Source organism: Sceloporus occidentalis, unplaced genomic scaffold, assembly GCF_023333645.1.
Source record: "Sceloporus occidentalis isolate IW3139 unplaced genomic scaffold, rSceOcc1.0.p SCAF_7, whole genome shotgun sequence".
In the NCBI taxonomy this organism is placed as follows: Eukaryota; Metazoa; Chordata; class Lepidosauria; order Squamata; family Phrynosomatidae; genus Sceloporus; species Sceloporus occidentalis.
This window is the reverse complement of record NW_028316987.1, coordinates 1,867,061-1,888,827: the sequence shown is the minus strand read 5'-3', so window position 1 is coordinate 1,888,827 and position 21,767 is coordinate 1,867,061. Positions and strand designations below refer to the sequence as shown.

The following is a 21,767-nucleotide window of genomic DNA, read 5'->3' as shown; positions in this document are numbered from 1 at the left end:
CACTTATTGATAGAAGGAAATGGCTATCTTTAATGTTTTGTTTCTCAGTAATATAAGAATGAAAAAAGTCTTCAAAACAAAACAGGTTTACACATTATTTATTTATATTTCTTTATTTCAAGGATTTATATCCCACCTTTCTCCCACAATAGGATTTAAGGCGTAATTCCTAGTGCCTACTGGTTGAATATAATTGCTGATGGGATCACTATTTCAAAGCATTGGTTGATTCATCTACCAGTTTAGTCCTAAAATGAACTCCTTTGAATTCAAGCTTTACATAAATGAAACAATAGCAGGAGAGGATACTGTGCCAATGGGTTTATGTGTGAGAAAGAATTTTCCCACAAATCATTTCTGCAAAGCAGGCTGAGGTGGGTGAATGTGAAGAGAGAATGCAGATGTCCTTCGTAAAGAAATGGCATGTATTCTACAGCCAAATGAAACAGAACTGTACATATGTAGCTAAACACTGCTACATCAGATCATCCTCTGATCACCTTCCTGGATTCAGGGGGACTAAAATCTACAATGAACCAATTTGAAAGGTAATACTCCAGGCTGCTTTTCCTACTGTTTTTGTTAGCTAAGTGTATGCTTTCTAATCCTCTGATACTGGCTCAGCACTGAAAAGGAAAAATTCTCTGGGTGGTAGCTCTGAGATTTGATCTTAGTGCACCAATAACATCACTTTTTCAGGTTCTCTTTATAGCATGGTCTCTAATTCTTCATTCAAGCTGGAGCAGTTTCCCTTTATGTCTATACAATCTCCCAAAACCCTAATATTCTCCACCATAGCCTTCTGTGTCATCTCTTGGCATGGAGATCTATCCAGAGCAAAGGAACCAGGAGCGTATTCTGTTGCAGAAGCACTGGGAGCTAGATGTACCAGCCAATTTTTGGCTCCTAGAGGCATAGCTACAGTTGCTGCGGAGGCTACCCCCCAGCTAGCTATACTCAGATTGACACTGTTGGTGGCTTGGGACACAAGCCCTCCATAGTAGTAGCTCCCTCCTGTGCTGGTGACTCGAGTTTTCTGCTTTATGTCCAGGACCAGATTTCTCCGGAAACGAGCTTTCTTAATCTCTGCCTGCACCTGGGGATTAAGAGAGAACATAATGCAATGTGGACAAGACGAGATGTGTCACCACACCTGCTAGCAACTGACTAGTCACAGCTCAAGAATCAGTTCTTGGAAACTCTGCTTTCCCTCCCATCTGTACTAATGCTTTGCCTGCCTTCATTCTCAGGGAAAATGATCTCCACATACATGTGTTCCAGGGAGAGGCGTGACAGTGGTTTGAGTGTTGGACTACGATTTTGGAGACCAGGGTTCGATTCCCTGTTTGATCATGAGACCCACTGGGTGACCTTGGGCAAGTCGCATGCTCTCAGCCTCAGAAGGCGGCAATGGCAAACCACCTCTGAACAAATCTTGCCAAGAAAATCCAGTGATAGATTTGCCTTAGGGTCACAATAAATTGGAAAATACTTGAAGCACACAACATATTCCTGAACTGTTTTCATGATCTGTCCTTGCAATAGGAATTTTGGAACTGAAGGATGGCAGTCTTTTGTCACTGGGAATGGATCAAGACCAGATGTAATTTGACCCGTGCTGAGGACGTCTGGAGCTTGCAGCTATTTAAAAATGTGTCCTCACTACCTAGACTACTTCCACCAATGACTTCTATATCAGAAAGCATGATTTTACATCATCCATATTCCCACACAGCATACCCACTGGTAAGGGATTGTGGGTGCTGCGATCCAACTATCCTGAGGACCAAAACCTCCCCACCCCTAACCTATGCAGAACAAAACAAGATGAACAAGTGGCCCTCCAATTTTGGCTGACAACTCCCATCCTGTCAACATAAGCAATGGTGAAGGGTTATAGGATTTGCAGTCCAAAAATACGTTGCTTGCTCCTGAGTTAGGAGGTGAATAGGCCAAGTGAAATTATCATGGGTTCTGGAGAGAATATTCCATTTTGTTCATTAAATAGCCAGCAAAGTAACCTGTGCACCAGTGAGAATAAATTTAACCCCAGGAGATGGGCCTATATATTTTAAGAGACACATGAGAACATCCATATGTACTGTAGAGAAATGCTATTATATTTATATATACATAAACATATGTACCATATGTTACCTCAAGAGAAGTCTTTCTTACCTCACCATTGCAAAAGCAGTAAATGAAAGCCACAAAGAAGCCCTGTCCAGAGACACAGATAAAGAAAGATGAAAAACAGTTGCAAGAGTGCAAATCAAAGACCACATATCCCTCCCATCAGCAAAACCCACCTGTAAAGAATTGAAGAACATCTCATAGTGCATTTGTATTTGCCAAACGATGCTGGAGATGGCTGTGTATGGCATGGCCATGAACACCACATAATGGACACCAAAAAGTGGCATCAAGACTAAGGTGGATTTCAGTAGCTTCCTGAAAAGAAAAGACATCCTGTATTTTCAGGTCATCTCAGAGGGCTGAAGTGACTTCAGTTCTGTAGCAATACAATGTAATAATGGGATATAAAGGAAAGGTGAAATGAGCCTCTTAAAAAAGACTAGAAATTTGAAAAGAATATTGTCAGTGTGTGGTGAATAGAAGAAGGGACATAGTTTAGGGTGGAGAGCACATGCTTTACATGCAGAAAGTTTACATGCCCGCCATCATAGTGGGAAGTAATTTAAATTGTAGTGTGAGACATGGAGGACACCATTTTGGGGATGATTGCTGTAGACAAAAGTGAGCTAGATATGACTGGTGATCTGGTTCAGTATTAGCTATCTTTCTATGTTCTATGATAGCTACCAGAATGGTTCAACAGATCGATGTGGTGCTGTAACATGAAACTGCCATATCAGCAGACAAGTAGAAAATGTAGTACCATAGAAATCTACCAGGGAAGGAATTGAAGTACTGTACACCAATGGTTCCCCTACACCAATGGTTCCCCTACTTGAGTTCCCAGATGTTGTTGGGCTATACCTCCCAGAAGCCTTGACCGTTGACTTTGCTGTCTAGGACTTCTGAGAGTTGTTGTCTAAGAATATCTGGAATTCCAGGCTGTGGAACCACTGCTCTGGGCACAAACATTACTCATATTTACCAGCTACTCCCCATCTTTCAGTGAGAACTTCTTTATTGACTGTAGCCTTAAAAGAAGACTTGGCTGCTCTGCCACACATACCTGTACTGTTGGCGGGGATCTAAATTCCCCGCATTTGTCTCCCATAGCTTTGAGGCAAGGACTCTCACAATGTTGAGGAAGAGGAAAAAGTTCACCTGTCAGCAAATACAAAGATACTTGAGCCAGCAATACAAAGATACATTTTCCATGTCAGTGAAAATGGCAATGTTCCATTTTTTAAACATCTTTACTTGCTTAGATAATTTATCATATATACTAGACTATAAGTCAATCTCATATATATGGATAAGTCAAGGGTAAAACTTAAGGGCATGTAACAAAGGATCTAAGGGATGAAGCAAAGGAAAACAATGCCCCAAAATTACAAAATTCCAGCAGGCATAACTGTTTGTGCTCACCCAAAGGCTGAATAGATAAGAGAGCAGGGGGGTCAGTGCTTCCAGGACAAATTACATTCATGCGTTTCAAGAGGGGATGGTTTCTTTTTAATATAAAATACAGTACTTACATTGACCCATGGATAAGCTGACTATGGATTTTTGGGTCAATTTTTTAATAATTTTTTTTAGATTTATAGAATCAGTACAGACAGGCCAAAATAAAGCTGCTTCAGCTCACTTTGGAGGTATGCTGTTTAAATGATGCATGCGCCCCAAAAGGCCAGAAGCCGCACCAAAGCCTCGCTCCAGTCCTAAGGACTGGAGTGCAGCTTTGGCGCAGCTTCTGGCATCTTAAGATGCCTGTGTCTTTAAACAGCATACCTCCAAAGTGACCCAAAGTAGCTTTATTTTGGCCTGTCTGTATGACCCATACATGAGTATTTACAGTACTTCCATGGTGGTTTAATTTGCCCTATGTAATCAACAAACAACCAAAACTAGAAATAAATGCCAAACAATAAAACTGGTACTGTATTAGTCACATCACCCAAGCAGAAGTCGGACCAAATAAATTTTGTCTTCTGCCTCCCACCTGTCTTGGGTTTAGAAGAGGGCAAGGCTAAGCAAGATCTCTATTGGGAGGACATTCCCCAATACTAGGGCAGCTACCAAAAAGGTCTTGCTTCTTAATGGATCAAAATGTGCATCCACAAAGGGTCATAACCTTATCAGAATCATATGGTCAAATCATAAAACTCAGGGAGTTTTATTAACCTTTTTTTTAATTCCCCAGCCACCATGACCAAGTGTTGGCTGTTGGATTTTGGAAATTGTGCTAACAATAGTAGATTGCTAGACTGAAAACTAAAGAGGGCTCATGCACCTTTAATGGTTATTTTATGGAATCATAGTCTTGGAAGGGACCCTATGAGTCATAAATCCAACCCCCTGCTCAATGCAAAACCTCTAGCTAAAGTATCCCCTAGCCGGAAATGCATAGTTTCCCATACCGGGAGTCAAACCCAGGCCACCTGGGTGAAAACCAGCAATCCTAACTGCTAGGCCATATGGTTTCTACACAACCATTAAAGATACAGGAGCCCTCTTCAGATTTCAATCCGATAACTCTACTAGAGTTACCAAAGTGAGCCAGTAACTAAAAGGAAACCCTTCACTGCCTCCTTCCCAGCTCCCTCTATTCATTTGTTGTACTCTTCTTACCACAATTGCTGCTAAGATAGGAATCTGGTAGATCCATTTCATGTTTCCAGCACTGAGGTCCCAGCACCTGATTAAGGGAGACTGCAGTCATTTCAAAAATGTACCTGGCTTGTCATTTTTAAGACTTAACTTTAATTGCAGGCACTTTCACAATCTCATGTCTCTGTGCATTGCTCAGGCTGCTAGACAAAGGAATTGGTCAATTTTGCATTTCTCAGCTTCAGGCATTTTAATTGGTCCAGCCCTAATAATTTTCCTAATTATTTTAAACGTATTATTTTACAAGAGGAGTAAGGAAGCCATGACTCTCCAGATGCTTTGGATGTCAGCTACTAGGAACTATTGCTAGCATGGTCAGATCATGGGAGTTGTGGACCAAAATATATGAAATGTTAACACTTCCCTAGCCTTGCTTTACAATAACCCTCTAAGGTAGTTTGATAATCTTTTCCCCAGTTTTGCAGATCGGAGCTGGGGCTGAGAGGGAGAATGGCTCTGCCACCCTTCCATGAATCAACAGGAAAGTCAGACCATATTCAAATGAGGGAAGTCCCAATTCATAGAGCAGACTCAGCCACAAAACCACATTAAGTTTCAGGTTTAAATTTTGCTCTAATCTTTTTTATCTATCTTAGCTGGAGTTCAGCTTTGTGCTTATGGAACATTTTGTTCTTGCTGCATAATTTAAAGGATTCTCTGGCAAAGATTTAACCAGGGCACTATTATCATCATGATGGAGTTGGCAGAGAAGTGAATTTTTTACTTTGTTCTAGGAGCTAACAGTTCTGCAAGGATTGGATTCATACCACAATGTTGGTTATTGCATATTTATTTAACCTATGCCTTATGGATAAATGTTAGGAAAGGTTACTTTTCTGGACTACTGTGGCCCTGCTGGCTAGAGAGGATTCTAGAAATTATAATCCAAAACTATCTTTTCCAAGCTCTGGCAATTAGGCTAAACAATTCATTTATCCTCTGCCTACTAACTCATCTGGTCAGTTTGCAGTCTCATTCTGAACTTTTCAAAACAGTATTTAAGAGAAAGAAAATACATACTGTGTATCAGCCAGAGATGCTCTTACGCTGGCCCAGACAGACACACAAACAGCAGGCACCCCTCAAATCAGGAAGAAAAACAAAAGCAAGCAGAAAGATAACTGGTTTCCAGGGAGATCGTAAAGGAACAGTAGGTAAAAAATGTGAGGCAAATGGTATGTACTGATTATATACAGTTGGCCCTCCATATCCATGGATTCTGAATCCCCGGAGTTAACCATCCAAAATTCCCAAAACCAAACCTTGATTTTGCCATTTTATATAAGGGATGCCATTTTACTACACCATTGTATATAATGGGACAGGCATCCATGGATTTTAGTATCCATAGGAGGTCCTGGAACCAAAACCCAGCAGTTAACAAGAGTGCACTGTAAGCATTGTGTTGTTTCTCGCATCCTCTGCTAGAGGAAGGATCAGAAGAAATGAGGCTGTTGCACTTTGATTATATCACAAGATATTACTCATTAGAAAACACAATAATGCTTGCTAAGGCAATAGGAAAAGAGGAAGACTGCATTCCAGATGGGTAGACTCAATCAAGGAAGTCACTGCCTGGAGTCTGCAGGATCTAGGCAGGGTTGTTGATGAAAGGGTGACTTGGGGTCTCACTCATAGGGTCGCCATAAACAGTTAACAACAACAATAACAACAAATGGGTGAAGGGATGAAAACTGCCATGGTAATAAGAGATGGGAGGCTTTTCAAGTATATGGGTCAGCACTCATCCCTTAGGAGATTATCAGTGTGATGCTCCCAACCTTGTTGTGCAATTGCACAAAGAATATCAGACATCACGATTATCCCATGATTATCCTGTCACTGAAGCGGAATTGTCCTGTCATTTACCTCGATTTTTTAATAATGGGGTAATCCATTAATACTGACATGGCAGGATAATTCCTCTTCATTGATGGAATAATCACGGGATAAGCACCATGTGTCTGATAATCTCCTTAGTGTGTCCAACACACAGCCTTCACACCTTAAGCTTTTAGACCTGTTTGTGCTTTGTGCAAGTTGATGGTAAAAGAGAGGGAGTAAACTGGACTGTGCTTACCCCACCCAATGAGAGTAAGGACCCACAGGTAGTTTTTGTTCGAGAGGAAAGCCATGAAGATCAAGCTGTGGAGGTAGAGGCCTTCCACCAAAATCCAATAGTGGTTGGTAGCCAGGAAATAGAGGAAGATGGTCACAGCTACCTTGCAGCCTGCCTGAAGGAACAGAGAAATACACAAGCCATCTTCTAGAGAAACCAGGCCTAGATTAGAGGTTATGTTTTGTGGCTATCGCCTTCAATAGACTTTGTGGATGCCTTGTGATTGGCCTTGGCCATACCCTCCAACATTTCACAGATAAAAACCAGGAGATGTGTGACCAAGCAACATCAGAATGTGGTCAAGAATACAAAAGTTATTAATGAGAACATACAAACTAGGACATGATGCACCAGTTTGTTTTTGCCTGAATCTAATGGGAAGGGCAAGACTGTACTGCTTCCTCTCCTCCCTGCTGAATGGAATCTACTTTTATTCTTTGAATTCATTTTGCAGCAACTGAAATAACCTGAGGACAAAGGAAGAAAATAGGAGGAGGAAGGAGAAACTGGGACGTTATAAAAGCAGCTTGAAAAGTTGAATGTCAGAGGTTTAATCATGACTCCTTGCCAAACTGGGACAGTTGGAGGAATTGTAAACTAAGACTTTGGTAAAGGATCACCATTTATTGTTTCTACTTCAGGCAGAAAACTGTCTTGATGAGGATTTGGTTTCCATACACTTGACCAAACTAAGTTTTTGGACTACAGCTCCTAGACGTGCTCAGCCAGGATCATGAATGGGAGATGCTGGGAGCTAAAGTTCCCCAAAATAGCTTTTCCAAGTTTAGCAACTGACCATCTTTCTACTTCTTTTCTGAACCTGTTCCAATTTGTATACAGCTTTCTTTAAGGTGGCTGGAACTGGACTCCTTTGTAAAACCTGGCACATCAATATTTTACTTATTGAGTAGAAGACCATACGATCCAGACTGGAACTTACCAACTGGGTCCTGGGTCCCAAAGTGAGGCTCAACTCTTCAGCATCCCAGTCGCTGTATGGTGCCTTGTGCAGCCCTTCTGATCGTGGACTGGAGTACAACACAATATCCTTCACAAAGATGCTGATGGCTCGGCAGATGAAAGAGGCAAAGAGGTGGAGGTGGATGTAATTCCGAGTGCAGTGAAGTCGCCTTGAACACACATATTCACATTATCCATACACAGTTTATTTGTTATTTACATTTATATCCCACTGTTCCTCCAGTATAATTACATGGCTCTCCTTTTACTTTATCCACTTGACAAATCTGTGAATAGAGTAAGGCATAAGCTAACAAAGAGCAACTGGACTCCAGTACTTTGATGAGATTCATGGCTAGAAGCTACAAGTAGGGAAGGGAGGGTAAGTAGTACTGTACAATATTTCCTTACTTGAAGTAGCAGAGGATGCACATGGCAACCACAAGAGAGGCAAGAGAAATTGAGTAGCCCACAGTGTAGATGATGCGCAGACGGTCAAACACTTCCTACAGAGAGAGAAGAAAGAAATCCCCACAGAGATGATCTCTTCTAGGCCATCATCCTGACTCAGAGATGGAAAAACTCTCACCCAGATCCAGCCCCTAGGGTCTTAATCCAAGGCAGGGGTCCAATGAATACCCGCTTCCTCATAAAGGCACTGTTGATGGCTTTTCAGCTTTTGTGTAGGTTCTCCCCCTGCCTGTCCCTCCTTCATTACATGCTTTATAGAAACTAGCAACAGATCCACTACTCTTATCCCTTTCATAAGCCTTTAGAGAGGCAAGAAGCCTTCAGTTGCCTGGAACTAGCCAGCTCTGGTAACCCAAAGAAAGTGCACTACAAGTCGGTCTTTCCTCTCTGCTCCCACATTTCCCTTTTTCCCAACTAGTGGTGCTAAGGCAATTCACCTTTTCTTGCTTCTGCCTTTTTGGGGCAAAGAATATGGTGCATTCTGTGTAATTGGCCCACGTCTTGTTCGTGTTGGGTACCAACTGCCAGTTGCCATAGGTTTCACAGTATCTGAAGGCATGACCTGAAATAAAGGGCCAATCAAGTTCAACAAGAAAAGCTAGCAGCCCCATGGGCCACATATTCGCCATCCTTACCTATACCTAGATGACCCTGCCCAGACCTTTAGATTGCACACGCTTCAACATTTCACAGATGAAAACTGGGAAACGTGGCCAAACAACATCAGAATTTGGTCAAGATGGCAAAAGTTATTCATGAGTGAGAACAGACAAGCCAGGAGATGCTGAAGCCGTTTGCTTTTGCATGAGCTTACAGGGAAAGGCAACACTTTGCTGTCTCCTCTCCCTTCCCCCTTGCAGAGGTAATTTGTACAAACTACTTTTGCACATTGTACTTGTTTGCAGCAGCTGAAGTAAGCTGAGGATGAGGGAGAAAAGTGGGAGCAGGAGAGAGAAATCAGGACATTTTAAAAGTAGATGAAAAAAGTGGGACGACAGAGGAGTAATCTGTACTGTTCCTGCCAAATCAGGATAGTTGGAAGGTGTGAGATAGGTTGCAGATGCTCTATTCTCCGGCCTGCTGATAAATACATTCCTGAGCTTGGACATGTCAATTTTTCTTGACTACATCCCCCAGAATCCCACTGACCATGCTAGATGGACAGGCAGATGAAACAGTACCTTCTCTGCAGTGACCCTGGTTTTTTGGGACTCTTCCAGGATGTGCATCTGCCCACCTTCCCTCTTGGACTGGTTTTAAAAGGGCTCTAAAGACCTGTTTATTTCCATTCACTTTTAATTGGTCAGGATGATGATCTATGCTCTTAAGGAGTAATGTTAACCACCGCTGTCATTTTACTGGTGATCTGGGAATGAATTGCTTTTAGGTAGTAATAATTGTGAATGTTGTATTTGACTTTTCACTTCTTCTATAATGGCTTTTTATTGTGAGCCACTTCGAGAAGGCTATTTTGGTCTTGAAAGGCAGTGTTTAAAAAATCGAAATCAGTATTTAAAAAAACTATCCCCAGAAAAGCATTTTCCTTAGAACCGCAGGGTAGAAGGCTAAAAATGCATCAGATTTTAACCACAGACATAAATCATTCCTCCACGCCTGCTGTAAAACCAATAATGAATACTCTGTCCCTCTGCTGGGGCTACTTTTTTAAAGACATGCTTGTTAAATGCATTCATTGGAGGGTTTGAAAACATTGTTGGGCTTTGGGGGTTATAGCTCCCTGGATCCCACAGCCAGCAGGGCCACTGGCTGGGTTGCCTGAGGGATCTTAGGACCTGGTAACTGTTCCAAGCTCTGACTTAATGTCTAGATTGGATTTATCTGAGGATTTCTGCTGAAGCCAAAGAAAACATACATACCATTATGGTTGAAGTCATAGACATAGTCCGGACATGAGACTGCCACTTTTTCATTTGGGGAACTCTCAGGCCAGCAAATAATTCCATCCCATTCAGGCGAACAGTGACCTTCTAGGAAGGAAATGGTGCTTTCAGTGCTTTGCATACTAGGGTCAGGGTGCGGGCATTTTAAAGTACAGACAAAAAACACAAGTGCAATTTTTTCTAATGTGGTATGACAGTGGTTATGTATAGTGGTTATGTAGCCATATGTCCTGTTTTACAGCAGATGGTTCTCTTTTTTTAAAAGGTAGCCTCTCTTTGAAGGTCTACTAGAGAAAGTTCTCTATTTATAATGTTGGGTCCAGTTTTCATACCTAATTTCTGTGTATGGTTGTGAAAGGTGGACATTGAAGAAAGCGCAAAAATAGCCACAAAAAGCAGCCTTGTGCAGACTGGCTTGAAAGGCCGGTCTGGGGATAGAGTCAGGGTGTAGCATCCTTATGGCGCATGCATGCCTCCTCCCCCTCAGGGCACCCTGATGCTATGTGCCGCTCCAGATGGCTTGTGGCATCATGGCGCACCTCTGGCTCTGTGTCCAAATGAGGCAGTGCCAAAGGAGCACCATATAGCTGCATTGCTGCGATTATGGTGCCCTTTTGAAGGCGCAAAAGGGAGCCACTTTTTACAGCTCCTTTTTTCGCCCTCGAAAGGCTGGATTGGGGCTGCGGCATGAGATTGCTGCGGCCCCGATCTGGCTGAAGAAAGACCAGCTGGAGGCCCCAAGCGTCTCCTTTTTGCACTCTTCAAAGGGCGCCATAGCAGCCGTGGCACAACTATAAGGTGCTCCTTCAGCATTGCATCATCTGGACACAGAGGGACCTGCCATACTGCCAAAATAAAGCAGTTTAACACCATTTTAACTGTCATGGTTCTATCCTTTGGAATCCCAGGATTTGCAGTTTGGTGAGATATTCAGCCTGGTCTGACAGAGAACTCTGGTGCCTCACCAGACTACAAATCCCAAGATTGTGTAGGATAGAGTCATGGAAGTTAAAGTGGTGTCAGACTGCTTTATTTCTGCATTGTGGATACACTTTCACTTGTTTGGAAAATTCACCCTGAAAACTATTAAACACTAGCCTAATTACAGACACATTTTCCAGGTGAGGTTCTACAGTGGGCAAGGAAGAAACAACATGTTTCAGGAAGATTGGCTAACCTTTGCTGACTGTATAAACAAACATTTGCACCAGTTTTGACTCCCAGATGATCAGCTAATTTTATGGAAAGGCACTATACAGTTAGATACAGAAGACTTAATGACTCTTGCAGAAAACCCTTCAAGCTAGTTTATGATGGAGAGTAACAGCTATAGGCACCAACATTTTAACTCACATTTACTGTTGTTTTTCCTTTTTTGTCCCTTATTTTGTTGTATACAATTTATCTACTACTTCTTGTAAAAGTTCAATTAAAATCAGGCAAACTGTGGGCATGTATTTATAGCTATAAAGAGATTTATTCAATTAAATAATACAGTATATATATTATTATTTGTGCTCTTCTATGATTGTAATAAAGATTCTATTTCCTATATATGATTATTGTTTCTCCTCCATATGATGAAATTCTATTTAGATATTAACCAGATGCAGTTCTGCTTAATGTCAGGAAATAAATACAGCACGTACCCTCATACTAAACCCTACTATTTTATTTGTTGTAGCATACAGCCTGGGGATTATTGGCATAATCGCAAAGGAATCTAAAGGCATATCTGTACCTAATGAAAATAACAACAGCATCAGGATATCAATATTATATTTGTCTGTTATTACAGCTTTCTCCAGTAGAGGACAGTGCTTTACAAGTGCCAGTTTTTGTAGATGTTTAACTTTGTAGAGGCTTCCATATTTGGCAGAAAGAATAATATTTTACATGTATAAATGTCAAGTCCAGCAACTCACTTAGTTCAGACATCCAGGCTTCAGTAGTAAAACTCAGAAAATCTTTATTCCATATATTGGGCTACCTCTGTACCAAGTTTGGAAGCTCCAGTTTGTCAAAACAAGGCAGCCAGATTGGTTACTGGGACATCCAGGAGTGATCATATTAATTATACCAACATTAAAATCACTCCACTTGCTGCCAGTTAGTTTCTGGGCAAGGAATAAAGTGTTGGTTATTATCTTTAAAGCTCTACATGGTTTGGGTCTAGTTTATCTACAGGACCATCTCTTCTCATATAATCAAACCCATACACTCAGGTCTTCTGGCTAACATTTACTCCAGTCATCCAGGACTAAGTTAGAAACAGTCAGCCAGAAGACTTTTTCTTCAGATGCCCCTAGACTGGAATGACCTGCCGGAAGAGATTCGACAGCTAAATACACTGTCCAGATTTAATTCAAAGATAGAGCCATGTTAGTCAGTAGAATTAGTATGTAGAGAGATCGTGTAGCACCTTTGAGGCTAACTGAAAGAAAGAAGTTGGCAGAACCAACTCTACCAAATGCATCTGAGGAAGAAGACTTAAGTCTATGAAAGCTCATGCAGCCAACTTCTTTATTTCAGATAATAGCCTCAAAGGTTACATACTGTCTACATACTGTCCAAATTTAAAACAGCATTAAAGACCAGTCTCTTCCAGTAGGCCAATACAGATGATTTTTAAGTTGTAACTTTAAATGATGAATATTAAATGTGGTTTGTTTTAATACATATGTGTCTTGTTTGTTCTTTTAAACTGATGTGTGTTTTTAACTGCTATTGTGGTTTTAACTGATGTTGTGTATTTGTTGGTCTCTTGTTATTCCCTGCCTCAATCTATTATTATTATTATTATTATTATTGATCTACACCAGAGATGTTTGTTGTCAGAACTAAACATCAGGCATTAGTGAAGCATAGGAGTTTATCCCACAGGAGGCTAAGTGCCCCAATCCCGGAAAACCCCAACAAAAGCGGGATCATTTTCAGACACATTGGGGGCACTGAGCATTAATCCAACATTAACCTGCACAGAGAGTGGACAAAATTGGCCACTTTTTACTTTTGGAAAAATCCTGAAAGTAAAAAGTGGCTGATTTTGTCTACTTTCTATGCAGGTTAATGTTGGATTAATGCTCAGTGCCCCTGACATCATCTGAAAAAGATCCCGCTTTTGCAGGATTTTTCCAATTTAAATTCTGTTTCTGCATGGGATAAACTCCATGTCATAAACTATAGTTAAAGCATGTGCAATTCAAATATTCAGTGGGTTAATTTCTAATTCACTACCTAAATAAAACATTTTTGCCTTCCCTTGCTCCCAGGACATCCCTTTCTCTCCACCTCTATCAGCTTTCCCAGGAAATTGACCTTGGAGCTTTGCTAGACAGATTAACTCCCTCTCCATCTGTTCATCAACTCTAAAGGAATGTGATCAATGGGCTTTTTTTACTACCTCACACCCCACTGTATATCCCATCACTGCCCACAATGCAGAACAACACATTAACACATGTAAATAACCAACAAACAATTATGGCAAGTAAGTGTTAGAATGCAGCTCTTGACAATAAACCACTATCAAGCGTTAGTGATGCAGAAAAGGCAGGTACCTTGGATTCTCTCCTTCTGGGCATTTATCTGCTTGTGACATTCTATTTTAGCTTGATTCAGCAAATAAATCTGCTCTTCTTTGGTTAGAACATCATCAGTGTCCACCTGCCAAACCGAGAAAAGGGTAAGATGAGGAAGTGAGGTTCCCAATCCATCTGCTCCCCAACTACAATTTGGCTCCTCCACTCCCAGACCAACGTCTGACAGTTGCCACCATTTGCTGCATCAGGGGGTGTGCTGAACCAAGGAAGGCTCTTCTATGAGCATAGTTGCAGAAGCCTGCATCCATAGAATCATAGAAGTATAGATTTGGAAAAGCCGCCCCCCCCCAAGAAGCCATCAAGTCGAACCCCCTGCCATGCAGGAAGACACAATCCAAGAACTCTTGACAGATAGCCAAAACCTCCAAAGAAGGAGACTCCACCATCCTCTGGGGCAGCAGCATCTTCCACTGTTGAACTGTCAGGAAGTTCTTCTTGATGTTGACGTTTAATCTCTGTTCCTTCAGCGTGCATTCATTGTTCCGGATCCTATTCTCTGGAGCAGCAGAAAACAAGCTTGCCCCATCCTCAATATGACACCCCTCAAATACTTAAACATGGCTATCATATCGCCTCTTGACCGTCTCTTTTCCAAGCTAAACATACCCAGCTCCCTAAATCATGGCCACTGGGGGGGAAAGAGCTTCACCAGAGATGGGGAGATACATTTAGTTCCACCCTTCCCAGGAATGTAGCATGAATTTGCCACTATACCAGAACATGCAAGCATTCCTCTTCTCTCCCTGTACTTTTTTCCTTTTACATTGTGTGTTTTAAAGTGTAAACCATGATTTTACATCATAACCACTTCCAATAGATTAGCAGACAGGCAATTAGGTAGTAAATAATACAAATCAGTATTTGTATGTTTTAATACAGTACATAATCTTTTTATGTTTGTAAAATGGATTGCTTAGAATACCATGGCATCCCCCATTGACCTCCAGACAAATTGGATTGTGCTGGCTGGGAATAATGGGAATTGTAGATAACACACCTGGAGAGCATCAAATTGGGGAAGTCTGGGAATTTTTGTTGTGTTGTTGTTAGCTGACAGATAAAAAACGAATAACAGCCAAATATCAGAAAGGAAAGTAGGATAAAATGGCAACTCATAGGCTTTTACCATCAGCCCTTAATATGGTGATTCTTATCTTTTGTGAGGCCATGGAACCCTCTGAGAATCTATTAAAAGGCACAGACATGTACACCCCACGTACACACAACTATATATGCACAACATTTTGCATGCAATTCCTATTTCATTAGAATCTTATTTTCTTCACATAGAATGAAAAATTGCATTTGAAAGGGGTAGACTCATAGAATCATAGAATATTAGAGTTGGAAGAGACCACAAAGGCCATCCAGTCCAACCCCCTGCCATGCAGGAAATCTCAATCAAAGCATCCCCAACAGATGGCCATCCAGCATCTGCTTAAAGACCTCTAAGGAAGGAGACTCCACTACACTCCGAGGGAGTGTGTTCCACTGTCGAACAGCCTTTACTGTCAGGAGGTTCCTCCTAATGTTGAGGTGGAATCTCTTTTCCTGCAGCTTGCATCCATTGTTCTGTGTTCTAGTCTCTGGAGCAGCAGAAAACAAGCTTGCTCCCTCCTGAATATGACACCCCTTCAAATATTTAAACAGGGCTATCATATCACCTCTTAACCTTCTCTTCTCTAGGCTAAACATCCCCAGCTCCCTAAGTCGTTCCTCACAGGGCATGGCTTCCAGACCCTTCACCATTTTAGTCGCCCTCCTTTAGACACTCTTCAGTTTCTCAACATTCTTTTTAAATTGTGGTGCCCAGAACTGGACACAATATTCTAGGTGGGGCCTGACCAGAGCAGAATATAGTGGCACTATTACTTCCCTTGATCTAGACACTATACTTTTGTTGATGCAGCCTAAAATTGCATTGGCCTTTTTAGCTGCTGCGTCGCACTGTTGACTCATGTTCAACTTGTGGTGTACTTGGACTCCCAGATCCCTTTTAACTTTAAAATTCACAGCAAAGGGTTAAAAATGTAAACAAATAGGAAGGAAATTGGAGGGGAAGGGATCATATTTGCCCACAATTTGCAGAACTCCACCACCAAAGACCATCACAGGCCAGCTAGGTTAAAACTCCTGTGCCTTAGTGGATGGATCAGGTATAAATGACGGCATCAGATGCACTAAAATAAATTGTCCAGGAGTTATGAGACATTTTTGTATTTCCAGCAACTCACTCATTTCCCGTGCGAAATTGTCAGGAAATAGAGGAGCTCTGTGAGATGAAGCAAGACAGCAAGAGAGACAATAGAAGCAGGTCCCAGTGGTGACAGCTGCAATTAAATCGCCCATCTGCAAAGGACATTTTGAGAAGCCTGATAAAGGCTTATCAATAATGAAATTTCCATCGCTGATGTAGCCACCTGGGAAAGACAGCAGCAGAAATGGCAGTGGCTGGCTGGCTCCTCAGCTGCTATGAAGAAGATATAATCAGGAGCAATCCAGCCAAATAGTTAGAATGAAAAAGTGTTGCTGTTGTTTTTAACTGCATCATCCACTAAAAATGATGCTTTTCAAATCTGAACGGACCTGAGTCTGTGTCTTAAAAATTAAAAAGCGGGGCCTTTTAAGCAAATGAGAGCCAGAGGCAAATGTTCATGTTGGGCAGCCTGCAGACTATACAAGTGCATTGCCTTTTCATCCAAATCGTCTTCTTTGAGTTTGTTTGTATGTTGTTTGTACCTGTATGAAATCATATCCCCAGTGCAGTTATTGAACAATCTGTAGTTCTCCCTCTAATTTCAAAAGTTCCTTGAGTTGAGATCTTTGGTTAGGACAAGAGTAATTTTCATGTCTTGAGGCAGTCTGCTGAAGTTAAGGAAACAAGGAAGAGATGGGGAGAGAAAGCGAAAGAGAGAAGCGCGAGGCTAGATAAAAAGGAAATAGTTAAAGACTTTCCGTACCTTGGATCAAATATAGATACGAATGGAGATTGCATTCAAGAAATAATAAGAACTGGGAATGTGAAGAGCAGCCATGAAAGAACTAGACAAGATCCTAAAATGTAAAGATATACAACTGAAGTTAGAATCCTACAAGCCATTGTATTCCCCATCAACATATACAAATGTGACAGCTGGACAGTGAAGATAGCCAACAGAAAAAAGATAAACTCATTTGAAATCTAGTGCTGGAGAAGAGTGCTGAGGATACTGTGGGTGGCCAAAAAGAAAAACAAATGGGTCCTGGAACAGATCAAGCCTGAACTCTCTCTGAAAGCAAAGATGACAAAACCACATCAGAAGGTATGGCTCATTAGAAAAGACTATAATGCCAGACAAGATAGAAGGAAGCAGAAAGATAAGAATGCTGCATGGCAGATGGGTAGACTCAGTCAGAGAGGCCTGAGCCTGCAGGAACTAAGCATAGGGATTGAGGATAGTGGGGCATGGGGATGTCTCATCCACAGGGTCACCATGAGCCAAGGCCAACTCAAGGATAGTTGAGTCACCACAAACTCAGAGAATTCAGGTCTTGGCCTGAACTTGGATAAACTTCCAAGTTCAGACCAAGATTTGGAGTGAAGGTGCTGTACCCTATCCCTCCAAACAGATTACGGTAAGTACTGTACCTTGCTTATCATCTTTAAAGTCAGATTAAACATCAGAGTGGGTTTATCACCCCACTGGCATTGGATTTACCATTTGCCACTGAATAGCACCATTTTTGGTTCTGACCCTTACCTCAGATTTCTAAATTGTTCTCAGAAATCACTCTCTCTGGAACGGAGGGAGGACGCGATTGGAAAGCCCGGCGGCAGCGGCGGCATTCCCTTGTGCAGTAAAATACAGTTCTTAGTCCTATCCTGTTCCGTGCGTGCCCGTGCGCGCACACGTTTTGTAACACAACGGGCCCGTTTTAGGGCCCATGCGATAAACTTCAGTATTGACTGGCAGATTTGAGGAGTTGTAGTCCAAACAAGTAATTTTTCCCCAAGCTCTGCCCTTGACAGAAAAAAATGTTCCCCATCTATTGTAATATAACAAGCATGAACACACACGCAGAAAGAGCACTTCAGTCCACACATTAGCCTTAATCTCTTGTCTACCAGCTATACTGAACATAACAGATGTTGCCTATTAGCAAAATTTCTAACGGCTATTTGTTCCACCCATTTGTGAGATTCTTAGAGCAAAGGCACATGGCCTCTAGAATTCCTTTTCATGAGAGGCCCTAGAAAGTGTGAATTGGAGGCCCTTTCAAGAGCACAGCACTGTGACAATTTGCTGACAGGGCTGAAGGAGTCTGAGGCTGCATCTACACCGTAGAAATAATGCAGTTTGACATCACTTTCACTGTCATGGCTCCATTCTACATAATCCTGGGCTTTGTAGTTTTGTGAGGCACCAGCACTCTTCAGCAGAGAAGGCTAAAGACCTTGTAAAACTGCAGATCCCAGGTTTCCATAGGATGGAGCTACAGCATTTAAAGTGGTGCCAAATTACATTATCTCTAAAGTGTGGATGTACTCTGAAAATGAGAAGGGTGTATTGAACCATTTCCAATATTTCTATGTATTTTATATGTAATATCCTTTTATTTCTTAGATTGTATGCCATAGGTAGGCTTACACTTATATATTTATTGTTTTATGTACAACTTTGTGCAAATCTACAGTGCTAAATAAATAAACAAATAAATAAATAAATAATAGATTGTGGTGGCTATTTTAATTAAAAATGGTATTTCCTGTAAAGATGAGCAATTTCTGGCCCTCCAAATGTTATTGCACTGTAGTTCCAAGCAGTCCTAGTCAGTGGTGGGGAATGGTATGAACTGCGGTCCAAAAACATCTGAAAGTTCTTCCCCAGTATTGAGGGCCCGAACCGACAGGCCAAAATAAAGCTGCTTCGAGTCACTTTGGAGGTATGCTGTTTAAATGACACATGCATCCTAAGAGGTTGGAAGCCGCACTAAAGCCATGCTCCAGACCTCTTAAGATGCGTGTGTCATTTAAACAGTATACCTCCAAAGAGACCCGAAGCAGCTTTATTTTGGCCTGTCTGTTTGGGCCCTGAGTTTAACTAATCACCCAGCTATATCTGTGAAGGCTGCAGAATCTGGGAGAGGTTAGATAATCCAAAAAAGTATGGTTACTAATTTTTAACAAGAAATAATATGTCCATGGCCTCTTGCTGGCTGACAGAGATGCCAGTGATTCCCTTTCAACCTCTGAAATATTTTATGGACAGCCCTTCAGGATTCCTACACCAATTTGTTACACCTGTCACTCTGCTAACAAATGGCTCCCCTTCTCTCCCTCTCTCAGACAGTGATGCCTTGCACCAGCAGCTTACGTAGGGAAGAACAAGCCACCTCTTGTCTCCTTTGGCCTTTGACAGCCCTGTGCTAAACTTCACAAGCCACAGCTCTGAGGACAGGTAAAAAGCAAGCAGGGAAAGACGGTGGGAGTTGTTGAGCCTGTCATCCAAAGTACTGGGTTTGCATTCAAGTCTGCCAGAGAATTTTGCCTGCTGATATCAGCTCCCTCCACATTCACTGCACTACTGCTTTTCCTACAGGCATTGATGATAACACATTCAGAGAAAGGAGAAGCACAGTTACAGCCTCTTTGTGGCTTCAAATAGTGTGAACGATGAGTGTTTTGACCTTCCGTTTCAAAGCAGTAAACATAATGGTAGGGCACATGCTCTGCATTGACCAGATTTCAATCTCAATCTCAATTGTGGCTCACCACTGTTCACTCATTTAAGGGAATGAAATATGAATAACAAACCAAACCCTATTCCTAAATATCTAACAAATTGTGCCCATCGTTCCAGTTTAACCACAATCTCCAGGACATGGGCAGCACAGGGAACGATCTCTCTTTGAAATATTTGCTCTCTTTCATGTTACAGAATTATAGCACTTGGATGTCACTTTAAGTGCCATGGCTGCATCCTAAGAAATCCTGTAATTTATAGTTTGGTGAAGCACTAGAATTCTTCATAGATAGATCAAATAACTCAATTTCAATAGGGCTTCTGCTGTCCAATGTAAGGTCCCTGTACATTGCATCAAATACTTCCCAGATGGTCACTAGATAATCAGCCCAATTACTACATATTGAATCAAAGAAAACAAAACTGGAATGGACTTACCAAGGCACAGACCAAATTCAGGAGGAAGAAAAAGAGGGCGACTCTCCTGAAGCTGCCAATGTGGACAGATTCATCCATGGTGCTCAGAGTTTTGCTGCCGCCCAAAGTAAATGTTGCTTTTTTAAAAAAATGATGAGAAGGAGGATGATGAAGGTGAATTTTTCTTCGAAGAACAAAATATACTAAGCTCACAAATCCATACTCAAGATGAGTATGCTGGAGAGTTCAGAATCACAGCTCATCTCTACAACCCCCAAACCCAGCTTTTTAGTCGCTTCCTTAAAATGCATGTGCTTAAATCAGCTATGGGAAATCGCCGTCAAGACCCACCAATGCCAGACATTGGCGTTCATTTAGCTAGGAGATGATTCCTGAGATTGAAGCATAATGAGGTTGAGCATCCACATGGTTTGGTCCTGTCGTCACTGGGCTCTCTGTTTATCCAGCAAGCATTTGCATCTACTCCTGCTACTCCTTGTTCCCCTCCAGAGCTGAAGGGCAGGAACCTATTAGTTTACTCAAACTGCTAATTTCTCCCCTTATTTTCTGATTTTTTTGCACCCTTTCTCACAGGGGTGCTATCCCGTTCTCATATGGGTGTTTGGCTCCCTTTTGTTTGTTTTCCCTCTACCTACTTTTCAAACAGCAAATTCTCGCGTTCCCATGCATGTCCAAAATGAAATCTGGTGTCCCTTCACGACACCTTGGGACCAGTCTTCCAAATCAGCCTTCTCAACCTGCTGTCTGCCAGATGTGTTAGACTACAATAACCACAATCCCCACCAGCTGCCGTGTCCATTAGCCTTCTGTACAATTGTTCTAGAATGCTGCCTTCGACTCAGGTTTTGGAACTAATGAGTTACACGTACCTGTAACTACACAAGTGAGAGGGTAAAAAGAGTAATTATTATTATTCAAACAGAGTTTTAATTCACATCTAACATAATGAGCGAGAGTAAAGTTCTTGTAACAACAAGTAATGGTTTCTTGTTACTTTCTACAGTCATTGTTAGAAGTATTTTGACAGCAATTTTTCAGATTTTCTGCCTTTTTTTTTTTTTTTGGTCAATTCCTAAAGAGCTGATAAGAAAATCGATTTCTCTCTCCTCCATGCAGCCCAAAAAATAATAGAAAGGCTTGCAGTTATATTACACGTCACTGGAAGGATTTAAATGTTGGAGGAATACTCAACTATGGTTTTGCCAGTTCCTTCAGATCAGAGGGATCTGATGCCTTTAGGGTATTTAGTGGTATTTAGAGGAATTCACTTATAATAAGGACATCTGCCAGTCCTCTTAGGGAGAAGCTTTCCAGATCTCAGGGCACTGGAATTGTGTTATTTGACCCAGAGATAAATGTGTCCGGCTGGGCTTACGGAGCCCATGGATGGATCGTTCCCTTGTAATGCCTCCCTTCCCAATTGCTTTTATCCAGGCTGGTCTGATTGCTGATACTTGACTTTAAGGGAATTAACTTGAAGGTGTGCAGAGTGTTACATAGATGAGGACAAATTCAGCCCAATCACTGAGTAAATATGTTGATTTGAACAAAAAGGAGTCGTTATACATCTTCAAAGCAGGCACATTTTCCACAACACATTCTGCTGTAGATTAAAGTTCCCTTCATATGATGAACATAATGAAATCTTATATAAAGTATGTGTGTGTGTATAATATATATATGTGTGAATATATATATATATGTGTGTGTGTGGAATATAATGGAATACAATGGAATCAAGTTTGACTCA

General features: G+C 41.5%; 1 protein-coding gene across 1 annotated transcript; it reads right to left on the bottom strand.

Moving 5' to 3' along the window:
- Positions 1-93: 93 nt before the first annotated feature.
- On the bottom strand, positions 94-20,122 carry LOC149309008 (parathyroid hormone/parathyroid hormone-related peptide receptor-like). The gene is made up of 13 exons (XM_089531621.1): positions 20,018-20,122; positions 13,815-13,920; positions 10,231-10,341; positions 8,791-8,915; positions 8,294-8,388; positions 7,863-8,052; positions 6,884-7,037; positions 5,824-5,884; positions 4,765-4,831; positions 3,203-3,297; positions 2,310-2,451; positions 2,179-2,220; positions 94-1,096 (listed from the first exon to the last, which is right to left on the bottom strand). Exons 1-13 carry the CDS (start codon positions 20,093-20,095, stop codon positions 707-709), a joined length of 1,656 nt encoding a protein of 551 aa, XP_089387747.1. The 5' UTR covers positions 20,096-20,122; the 3' UTR covers positions 94-706.
- Positions 20,123-21,767: the final 1,645 nt, after the last annotated feature.